The sequence below is a fragment of the Cydia strobilella genome, chromosome Z (genome assembly GCF_947568885.1).
Source record: "Cydia strobilella chromosome Z, ilCydStro3.1, whole genome shotgun sequence".
Lineage (NCBI taxonomy): Eukaryota > Metazoa > Arthropoda > Insecta > Lepidoptera > Tortricidae > Cydia > Cydia strobilella.
Window position 1 is genome coordinate 30,181,749 of NC_086068.1, and position 12,516 is coordinate 30,194,264.

The following is a 12,516-nucleotide window of genomic DNA, read 5'->3' on the forward strand; positions in this document are numbered from 1 at the left end:
AGATTTTGTCGCACTTTCAGCCTGGTGAGTGAACAAATAAAGCATACGACTACTAGTACTAGAGCTATCATTGATTCAGGTGCTTCTTCCCACATGTTTTACAATAATAATATAAATTCCACAGAAAATATAAATATATTAAATTATTTTAAACCGGGTCACTCACGTATTATTAAGTCGAATAGCTGGACATGTTTCGGTCCAATTTACGAGGACCGTCTTCACGGAGCACGACACGTCGGTGTAAAATAACTTAATAAAAAAAAAAAAAAAAAAAAAAAAAATTCATTTATTTCAAGCTGCAAGGCTCATAATCAGTTTTTGCACGTCATAAAAATAATAAAAACAAATATAAAATTAAAATTGAAATCGAAAAATTGGTACCTATTAATAAAACAATAAAATAAATTTAAAGCATACACTAAGTCCCTATCCTATGCCAGTCTTAATTACATGCCTGTCACAGCAGTGCATGATGTAAGGACAGTCCACTCTGTCCGCGATCATCGCTAGGACTGTGTTGGGGCTGGCTCGCACCCGCTGGACCAAGGACGCGGCGCGCAGTCGCATAGTGGTATGAAAACACGCCGTGTGCGCTGCCGCGAACATTCCCGAGGCGCTGCAGTAGCGAGGCAGCCCCATCACTGCCCGGAACGCGTTGTTGTATTGGACGCGAAGTGCATTGTATGCTTTCTGTGTGTAGTTAGCCCACAGGCTGCACGTGTACAGCGACGTGCAGTAGGCTTTGAACAGCGTCAACTTCACGTCGCTGGAACACCGAGCAAACCTGCGCGCCAACATGTTAGCCCTTACACACAATGCCCTTCGCTCCCGTTCAATGTCAACGTTATCTTTCAGGTCAGCAGTAACGATATGCCCTAAATATTTAAAACTCTTTACTCTTTCTAGTGGTGTTCCATACAGAGTTACATCAGGTACATGCAATGGTCGATTACTGCCGGCCTCAAAGACCATATATTGGCTTTTAGCCACATTATATTTCAAGCCATGGCTCACAGCGTACTCCTCACAAATTCTCAACAACCTTCTGAGACCACAAACCGACGCGCTCAGCAGCACCATGTCGTCCGCGTAGTTAAGGTTAATATGTATGAGTCTCACGGGAGTTTTATAAAAATATAAATGTTGAAATAAGATGTGCCAGTGCAGAGAACCTCGTCGCTCAAACCAAATGGCTTTGAACTGGAAGATGTACTATATGTTCCTGCAATTTCTAGAAACCTAATATCTGTAAGTTCAGTCACTGATCATGGTGAATCTGTACTCTTCGTTGGAAACATGGTATCTGTAAAGAAACATAATAACATTATTCTTACTGGTTACAAAACTAGAAACTTCTCTCATTCTCTGCTAACATCGTTCGTGAGGTATTGTTCTCCGAGAATGTCGATATCTGGCATCGCAGGCTCGGTTATGTATCGGATGTGCCGCGTTGTAACATAAATGTTACGTAACCTAGGTTAATCATATGTAATTATTTCTGCGATCCTTAGATACGTAATTGTCGGGGTTTAAATTAATATAAGTTACATTATTTTGCAAGTATGATATTTTTAACACTTACCTGATATTTACTTTATTCGAGAGTTTTTCAAGGAGTTTGGGAAAGATTTGCGGAATAAGGGCCTGGATCCCCGCTCCGGGTCATTCTTGGTGCAGACTCTGCACTGCAGAGGTTATCCATTGCGGTTCAGCGCGGTAATGCGGCGAGCGTTTTGGGCACCTTTGCGCCGGGGATGACGCGGGGTGGGATTTTTGACTGACTGTTGCTTACTACTTTGTGTTTTGTTTTGTATTTCTGTGTGTTTTTTTATTATATTAAAATATATTAGGTAATGTTGATGAAATTGTACGTAGATTTTTTTAGATTTTAGGTATTTATTAATATTTGTATAATTTTTGACATTGTATTTCTGTATTGTGTTTATGTTTGTGTGTATGTTTTTTGTTTTGTAAAACCCTTTTGTCTTTGATTTAAATAAAGATTTAAATTGTAATTTGTGTATTTAAAATCTAAAGTGCTTAACTGCTCATTTTGTAAGCTCCGTCTGACTGTGACCTTATAACATCACCAAGGCACTATTACCGTGATAGTACGCAGTACTTTCTCTTCCGCTTCTGCAATTCTTCTTCAAGCCGGTCACAGTCGACGGAGCCGTTTCGTGGGTCATTTACTAAGACGAGCTAAAATAATTCCAGGGTTCTATAGCACGGCTAGAAGGCCGAACTACCTCTGTCACTTAAAGGTAGGCTCATGGACATGTGCATACTTCCACACTTCCAGTCCTCACCTACGGTGCTCAGACTTGGCCTTTGACGGAAGCTCAGAAGTCGAAACTCAGGGTTTGCCCGAGCTATGGAGCGCAGCATATTAGGTGTGAAACTAAGGGATCGCATCAGGAACAACACAATGCGCCCAAAAACTCAAATAGAAATAGCTCGAAAAGCGGCAAAGTTAAAAAGGGACTGGGCTGGTCATGTCTGCCGCATGCCGAATGACTTGTGGGTCAAGGCCAAGATAACCACGTTGTGGGTGCCTTACAAGTTAAACCGGGGATCCGGCAGACCTCGTCGGCGATGGCGGGATAACTTGGACTCCTTTTTGAGAGACTAGCCAGATGTAGCTCAAAACCGGGACGAATGGAAGAAGAGGGGGGAGGCCTTTGCCCAGCAGTGGGACACAATAGGCTCACAATAATTGTGATAGATCCAAACGGTTTACAGGAAATTTCGACATTTTTGAATTACACTAAGGAGCCGAACCCCCAATTGTACCCTATTTCTGAGGGAAAGTATCATATTTTGCTCGTTGGAACGTACATCGTACCGGAGCCCAAATTATCGTACATGTACGACAATTATCGTAAACCTGGCAACTCTGCCCTCCACGTACAATCCGCGGCGTGATATCCTCCAGTTTCCTCCAGCTCAAAACAAAAATGGCGCTGTGCAATGTTGCCAGGTCGGGCCGTAATCACCCGTAATTAAACTTCACTTAAAAGATGAAAATTATTTGCATTATTATTAATTTACTATTTACGCGTGTTGTAATCCTTATTATACTGTAAAGTAAATGTGTTTGAAAATAACGAAATCTATTACTTACTTACATGCAGCGGTTTACTTACCTACTCGAATGCCCTGTCAATCCCTAGAATTGTGTCAAAATTATGTTTTTTTTTAAATGGAATTTTATGTTCTGGATGCCCTCTAAGCCAAATCTCATAGAAAAAGGGGCAAGCTATGATGGCGCCATCTATGCAAACCTTTGACAGTTGCCAACCTCATTGGTTAATCCGACGCTCTGCGTCGTTCACAAGTTTGTTTAGAGATGGCGCTGAAACTAAAATACCTATTATTAATTAAATTAATTTACTATTTACGCATGTTGTAATTTGTAATCCTAATCATATTACCATATTATACTGTAAATTAAATGTGTAAATGGTTAGGTAGATCTGTTGAAAAATAACGACATCTATTACTTACTTAGCATTTTACTTACTCGAATGAATTCGTTCATCCGAAGCTCTTGCGTCGTTTAGAAGTTTGTTTAAAGATGGCGCTGAAACTAAAAAATGTAACATAGGAGTAGAAATGTTCAATCTATCTATAATTACAGGATTAAACGAACTTACCTGAAGTGAAGTTCTATCCTGATTATATGTAGTGCTTAGTCCGAGGTAGTTATTACATGTAGTATCCCGATTCCAGCGTCTAACGTCGCGATTTCAGAGCCTAAAAAAAAAATCCTACCTGGCAACACTATGGTCACCGTACTTCATTAAGTTCAGAGCTAATTAAGAGGGTAAGAGATTAAGACCTTAATCTTGGGAGGGAAGGGAACTTCCTACCTCGGACTAAGCACTACATATAATCAGGATAGAACTTCACTTCAGGTAAGTTCGTTTAATCCTGTAATTATATTTGTGCTTAGTCCGAGGTAGTTATTACATGTAGATGTTCAGAGAAAATTAATAAACATTATTTATTTACTTTTGTTTTAATGGAAAAAAGAGACTTACTATCTCAAGTATCTTACATTTTATACCTTAGGTATACTTACTGTATTCTTAACAGTTATAATGAGATCAAATTAGAACAACCATACAGATTAAATCTCTATAAATAAAATTAATCAGTGAGTAACAGTCTTATATTACTCTTATAAGCTCCTTAACTAATTTCTTAACAGTTAATCAACAATAACTATTTGTTTGTACTGTCTTAGTACAAGTTTCAACTAAAATTGTTTAATAAAACGTAACTCAGGACTTGACCCTTACAATAAAAACTATACTAAACACAAAACATTTTAATCTCCGAGCACTGCTCGGGCAAATCGAACTTGGTTAACCATATTAGTTAGTGGTCTATTATAATGTCGGGCAAATGTGTGCGACCTTGATGACCAACCTACAGCCTTCATTATGCTGTCTATAGTAAGACCTTCTCTGTGTGCTCTAGAAGAAGACGCATGTCTAGTGGAATGAGCTGAAAATCTAGATATATCCACCCCACTATCATTCATAATTTGCTTCAGCCATCTACTAATGGTCAGAGTGGAGGCTTCCCTGATAGGACCTTTAAAAGTAAGAAAAAGGTTCTTTAGAGAACTATTTTCTTGTCGTATACTCTGAGTAATTTTTAAATATTTAGTTAAAGTTTTAGCGGGACATATCTCAGGTTTGTTAGTTAAATATGGTATGCTAAGTACTGTTGGAGAACGTCTGGGCCCAGAGGTCTTCAAAAGGTTTGTAATTTGTATTGTGAAACCATCTGTAGAGGTCTTAATATTATTAATTTTAATATAAAAAAGAGTCTGTACTCTTTGGCCTGTTGCCAAAATCAGTAGCATTGCTAGTTTCTTTGTAAGTAATTCTAGTTGCAAAGATTCTAAGGGATATAGATTTCCTAAGAATGTTAATACTGTGTCCGGATTCCAAGTATCGTTATACTTGGGTTTCATAGGGCGCAACTTATAAAACCCTTTGAATAGGCGCTTAATTCTCTCATCCGTGCCTATGTGACTGCCAATTATAAGGGATAACGCTGAGCGATAGCAATTGAGTGATTGATAAGACAGGCCATTCTCAAAGCAATTTGTTAAGTATGATATTATGATAGGCACTGATGCACTGAATGTATCTATACTATTACGTTTACTATAAAGCCACCACTGGCGTAAACAACTATTATATTGTTTAATGGAGTTCTTAGATAATGAAGCAATCATAATGTCAATTGAACGTTCTGCAATTAATCTTCTTTTAAACGCTTCCCTGATAATTTGCACGCCGCCAGGATAAGTTGAGTCTGGAGTGGGTGGGCAGTTCTGAAAGGAGACACGAGGAGATCTTCAGATGGTCCGAATGTTAGCATATCTGATATTACCATAGATTTTAAAAGTGGATACCAAACTTGAGATGGCCATAGTGGAAATACTAAAATGCCTGTGGCCTTTTCTGATTTAATTTTATGAAGAACCTTTAGTAGAATACCAAAAGGTGGGAAAGCGTAGAAAAAGGTAGAGTTCCATTTGACTGTGAAAGCGTCAATGTTCCAGGCGAAGGGATCCCTGTGCCATGATATATATTTGTCACATTTGTGATTAATTCGTGACGCAAACAGGTCTAATTCGGGGAAGCCGAATCTATTAACAATCATATTAAAAATATCCTGCGCAAGTTCCCACTCAGTATCTACATTAAAATTGCGAAACTGAAAATCACACAATTCACACCACCTCCATATCTGTCTAGTAATGTTATTTAATAACGGGTATTGCACCCCACCCATACGGTTAATATATGCTATGGCCGTTGTGTTGTCTATCCTGAGAAGTACTTCACAGTCGTTATATTTGTCTGTGAAGCATCTTAGAGCAAAGAAAGCTGCTAAAAGTTCTAAATAGTTAATGTGTTGATTGCGCTCCCACTCAGACCAATTGCCTTGTGTACTTTGGCCATTACAAAATGCACCCCATCCCATAAGTGAAGCATCTGAGAATATTTCTAAGGAGAAGTTATATTGTTTAATGTTATTACTCTTTACTAAAATGTTCTCTTTCCACCACATTAAGTCTGTTTTGATTGGTTTATTGATGTTCATAATTCCTTCAAAATTATCATTATGGCATTCTAGAGCTAAGAACTTTCCCTTTCTAAGTTTTTTGTGTATACAAAACCATAAGGAATTGCTATGCAGACTGATACTAAGTTTCCTAATAATTTTGCAAATTCTCGAATACTGCATGATTTAATTTTAAGGAAGTCTTTAATTAAAGAGTATAAATTATTACGTTTCTTTAATGTAGGGCTTAAAGTCATGGTTTTTGAATTAATAGTAAAGCCTAAATACTCTTTCACTTGGGATGGTGTTATAGAGCTCTTTTCATCATTAATCATGAAACCTAAACATTGTAATAAACTACATGTTGTTTGGGTGTTATTTAGACATTCCTTGTAAGTACTCCCAAGACAAATAATGTCATCAAGGTAGATAATAATCCTAAAACCCTGTTCTCTCAGTGTTTCAATAGCCGGTTTTAAAAGTTTAGTAAAAACTAGAGGAGCTGTAGACAAACCAAATGGCATACAGTTAAATTCATATAATTTCTTATTGAATGTAAATCTTAAATATTTCTTATGTGATTCATTTATAGGCACCAAATAGTATGCATGTTTTAAGTCAATAGTGCACATGTAATCATCTGCTGTAACTAGTTTACATAATGTCCTAATGTCTTCCAGCTTGAAATGTTTTGTTATAATAAATCTGTTTAAACACTTTAAATTGAGAATGAATCTGTGAGACCCATCTTTTTTAGGGATAGTAAAGATACTAGACAGAAATTGCCCTTTACTTGGTTGACATTGGGTAATAGCCCCCATTACAATAAGTTTATGTATTTCCATTGTAATAATCTGTCGCTCAATGGCATTAAATGTATTATTAAGAGGTACATTATGTTGACATGGTTCACTATCAAAAGGAATGGAATATCCATTTATCCATTTTAGGATTGTTTCATCATCTGTCAAAAATGCCCAACAATTATAAAAATGTTTAAGACGGGCAGCAAAATTTACCTTTATGGGTACTTCGCACGACCTCCTCGATGATGGGATGTTGTTGGTCGGCGGGTTGACCTCGCTTGTTGTGGTAGACGTTGATGGCTGCGGTGTGGCTTGTAGGTTGGGGCCTGGTTGCTTTGATATGGTCTTGGTTTGTAATTCGTGTTGTTTGTTCTTGTATAATATAATATAATAAAATTAATAAACAATTAAATATATATCCTTTAAACTCCTATAACTGTAAAGCAAAACTAAATGCCTTTTTACAATCTCTATCATATCAGGAAACCGAGAACCTCTTATCATGCTTGAAGTAACCCATAAATAGCTATTGCTCTCCTCCTTAAATATCAAGTTATTCATAGTTACTAACCGCATTATCTACACTCCCTCTAACTTCACACCTCCCCCATACACACTTCATACACCATACACACACGAACACGCACTAACTTAACCACAATTACACACATACTTACACTTATTAGCTGGCTTATTTTCTCTCTTTTAGTATTTGTTGTTGTTGTTTGTATACTTCTTTTCTTTATTTTCTCTTCGTCATTTGCTTTATATCCCTGTTTAAGAACGTATATTGCTACGTGTATACTATTATTGTTATTAAATTGAGAGCTCAAATGTACCTAGGAGGAATCACTGACTCCCGAGACACAGGCTTGGACCTAGTTCGGGAGGCAGAGACTCAACCCCACTACCTAAATGTGTTACAAACCTGTTACACCTGTTTCATATTGTCAAACTTTATAATGTGAAATGTATATCCAAGGTTTAAAGCAATAAAGATTTTTATTATTATTATTATTATTTGTATCTCCTCGGATTTCTCGGGCCTATAAATCCCGGTCTTTTAATAGGCTTGCGTGGGGATATAGATCCAACACGTAGAGGCCCCTTGGAGAGCTTTAATGTCATGTAGAACGCCTGCTGGAACCCGTTCACAGGTGCAACAATAGACACCCATGAACCGGTTGCAACAGGCATTGGGACTATTGTAGAAAAAGTGAACAGTATACCGGTCTATGGATTGAAGTTTGGGTGGACAATGAGACTGGGCTATTGAAAAGAAGTCCGGACACCTGCCATAACAATGCTAACACACGTTATCGAGGCAGGTGGTGACTTGCCGCTGACTAGATGGGCCCCTGAAACTGCCGTCGTGAAGACGACCAGGAGCAACACCGGTGTGAGCGGCTCAGGGGTGTCGAGAGGTGTGCGCCGCTTTCTACCCAGTGGCTGTTACCAGCCACTGTGCCAACTCGCGTCTTATGCATCTTTCACTTCCACCCCTGGAGCATATAGCTCTAGCGACTCCTCTCTGGACAGCCAATGAAGGCAAGCCAGAGCTGAGAGTCCTGCGGGTCCCCTTGGGGTCCACTCCGACCGACGAAGACACGCCGGAGACGGAGACCCTGACCGACTCTCGGGAGCACTCGGGTCCGTGGGGTCGTTACTCCCCAACAGCTCGCCACAAGCTGCCCTGCGGGCTTATTATTATTATTATTGTCGAGTAGTGATTTGGGGCGGTTTGGCACCTGGGATTCTGATAGTTTTTTGGTGTGTTTTTGGGTTTCAGAATGCTGATTGTGCGTTTCATTGCAGAGGATGTCTTTACCGATTCCTCTAGTTTAGAGTATAAAAACTCAGATCGCTTGTTTTCACTTAAGTTCTGTGTCAATGACTTATCCATAAATGGTGCAATCAACTTTCTGCGAATTTGGGTGTAATTGAAATGCAGGTTACTGAGTAGTCTTATGCTGTCACTCAGGGACTTTATTGCCTGTAATTTATCAAAATCTTTCTTGGTTAGATTATTAATTGTTTGAGTAACTAAAGCAATTGCTCTACCCAGGTCTTGCTGTCTATCTTTCAGTAAGTTGTCTCTATTAGTCATGGAGTTGTTGAGGAACCCTGCAAATTCTGTATTTAGTTTTGGAGCATCTAACAGTTTGATATTTCTCGGAATCTTAGTCTTTGATAAGGATTCAAGCATCTCTTTATTAATTCCATCTGTTAGTATAGTATCGATTATCTTTACAATCTCCGGTTTTATTTCAGCACCATAGTTAGCATCATCATCCTGTCCCTCTTCTCCGAGAGCAGCCAGGATGTCTTGGGGCAGGTCTTCCTCTATCTCGACATCACCTTCCTCTTCCTCCTGTTCTTGATGGTGTTCTTGGTTTTCTTCTGGTTTGTCAGTATGAGTATTATCTTCTTCTTCCAACTTATTATAATTTTCATCCACACTATTTTGCTCCAAAATTGATAATGTTTCTGGATCCGCAGCTGAAATTTTTTCCATGATGTGTTAGATTTCAATCACATGCTTATGGTAAGTAATTTAGGTTTATACCTAAGTCCACACTATGATACCCAAATTTCAGAGCAAACTTGTCTAGTGAACCGAGCAAGAACCAATAACCATGGTATTTTCTCTAAAATCCACATAATATCTCAACGAGATCCTCCCCTTGATCCAACGGAATCTGGGGGTATGATTAGATGTTATCATCTAAGTTAATTTCACCCAACGGGGACATCAGGACTTCGAAACTCGAAAGATCCCGGTATGAAGGTAATGTAAACGATTGACATCTTCTAAAGTATCTATAATATCTCAACGAGATCTTCCCCTTTTCCACCGGAAAATGAGGGTAAGGTAAAACCAGAAAACTAGAACCAGATAAATTCTCTCAACGAGAGAAACGGGTTTCGAAACTCGAGCAACCCGTTTTAGGTTATGGATAATTTTACATCCATATTCATAGTATCTCAACGAGATTTTACTATGTCTAGGCAAAAACTATTCAAAATAACCTGCTATGTGTGGAAAAAACTGGTAATGCAAATCAAAATTCATTGTTTGATGAAAACTTACCTGTCATGGCTTCTTTGTATCTTTGTATTTTCCTTTCCATCTTACGTATCTTCCGTAACTTTCGTGCATCACCATCCTCACCTTCACTAAATCTTTTAGGCATCTTTTTTCTCACAAAGTATGTAATTCTTTACATATAACAATGTATAAAACTATTTATTTTCACGGGACGCGAACCGTTAGTTTTTCGCGCTAAAACAGGAATGAAGTACGGTGACCATAGTGTTGCCAGGTAGGATTTTTTTTAGGCTCTGAAATCGCGACGTTAGACGCTGGAATCGGGATACTGCATGTAATAACTACCTCGGACAAATATAATTAGAATCTATATCTATACATCTTATAAAACAAAGTCCCCCGTCGCCGCGTCTGTTTGTATGTCTGTATGTTCGCGATAAACTCAAAAATAGTGATTCTTGTTGAGGTGTATAATTTGTTAAGGGGCGCCGTGCGAAGCCGGGGCGGAACGCTAGTATTTCATAATGAGTGCCGCAAAAAAGGTATATTTCGATTGCTTGTCGAAATCGTGAATATCGTGATGTCCGTGACGTCCGAAAAATATCGTATCGTATTTCCTATTATTGGTAGAAGAGCCGGCAGTAAAGTTTCGAACCAACGTGATACCGCGATTAGATGCACAATGGTTTCCCATAAAAGTGATGCTAAGTCCGAATTTGATAGTCTGCCACGGCGGAACTGGCCGAAAGTACAAAAAAAATAGCCACTTCCGGTGCGAAAAAGGGGGGGTCATTTAACCCATCTGATACTGCAATAATAGCTATGGCATCAGTTAGAAATTTACTGGTAGATACAGAAAAGCGAAATCTGCCAGTATGATTCCTGCCGGAAGTGCTTGGCATACGCTCTCAAAGGTGACCATCGGGACCCCTAAATTAACCCATCTGATACCAGCATGAAACCAATTCCAGTCGGTAGATATGAACCTTCTATTCAGGAATATATAAGTCTGCCAGGGCGTTTTCAGCCGAAACACCTTGACATACGAGATTTTGTGGCGCAACATCCGTGGTACCCGTATTTCGGAATTGTACATATTACGGACATTTCAAATACTGCAGGCTTATTAATTTATTACTCTATGCTTATATTTGTATATTATTACGTTATTAATAACATATATTTATAATAAATTAAGTTAAAATAAATTAAATAATGTGATTAATATGATTGATAGTCATTGAATTAGCTATATGAATCGTTTGTCTTTGTCTGTCATTTTGACTTATGTATTTGTAAGAAAAGGATAAAACATAATTTAACTAATTCAGGCTCGTAAAGTTTTACGAATAAGGGGGTATTAGTATTCATAACTAAATCAGGCTTGAAATGCGACATAAAATGATTTTTGGTGTTTCTTTTACGCTTGAGGCGTTTTTTCACCTATTTGGTGTGTCTAATCACTATCTTATGTAGGGGAGAGAGGGGCAAGACGAGTAAGACGGGGTAGCGGCTTTATATGGCGACACGACTGACCAACCATCAGAATCCCGTTAGTGCATGACGATGCGTCGCCATCATGGCAATCAGTTCGCACAGTGACCGGCTAGACAAATGGTGTCGTTAATTATTTATTTGCAACAAAACTGTTTTTGCCATATTCCTTGTTATTTCTAGGGTTCCGTACCTAAAGGGTAAAAACGGGACCCTATAACTAAGACTCCGCTGTCTGTCTGTCTGTCTGTCCGTCTGTCACCAGCCTGTATCTCATCAACCGTGATAGCTAGATTAGCTAGACAGATGACATTTTCACAGATGATGTATTTCTGTTGCCGCTATAACAACAAACTATAACTAATTGTTTATAACACCTGTATTCATTACCTGTAATGCACAATTGATGCATAAATGATTCTAAAAACATAATAAAATAAATATTTAAGTGGGGTTCCCATACAACAAACATGACTTTTTGCCGTTTTTTGCGTAATGGTATTATGGGACGGAACGCGACTCGCACTTGGCCGGTTTTTGTGTTTTATTTGGTTTGCGTTTGTTTCCTTATTATCACCAGCACATATATACTGTTAATTTATTCCTATGGCCCAGCAATCACGCCAACAGCTAAGGACTTGTTTGGTTTCAAGTACGGTTTTTTTTTTACTTTCGAATTTCATTAGGCACATGGGGCAAGATAGGGTTGACGGCCGTAGTTTTAAAGTGATAAACTGGTGAAGAATTGCGGATTTGAATTTATTTATTCTTCTCTTGTAGAACGGTGAAAAAGTATAAAAGAAAGTCAAATAGAGGAGAGTGGTTAGAGGCCAAGAAAAAAGCGGTGGATGCTGTTATAAAGGGAAGATGGGGTACATGTTAGCTGTAAACACATTTTCTGTCTCTCAGACGACTTAAGAAATAAAAGTAAAACAGTTCGTGAGAAGGTATTAGACGATGGACCCAATATCCAAAAATTGAAGTTTTGTTTAGACCCTAAATATAATATTTCTATGAATTATTCTTATCTTGTCCGGTAGGAGTTCCTCCATCTTACCATACCTGGGTGGCAAG

At 38.4% G+C, this 12,516-nt stretch overlaps 1 protein-coding gene across 1 annotated transcript; it reads right to left on the bottom strand.

The window, feature by feature from the left end:
* Positions 1-429: 429 nt before the first annotated feature.
* LOC134753734 (uncharacterized) lies at positions 430-1,083 on the bottom strand. Its single transcript, XM_063689674.1, has one exon. It carries the CDS (start codon positions 1,081-1,083, stop codon positions 430-432), a length of 654 nt encoding a protein of 217 aa, XP_063545744.1.
* Positions 1,084-12,516: the final 11,433 nt, after the last annotated feature.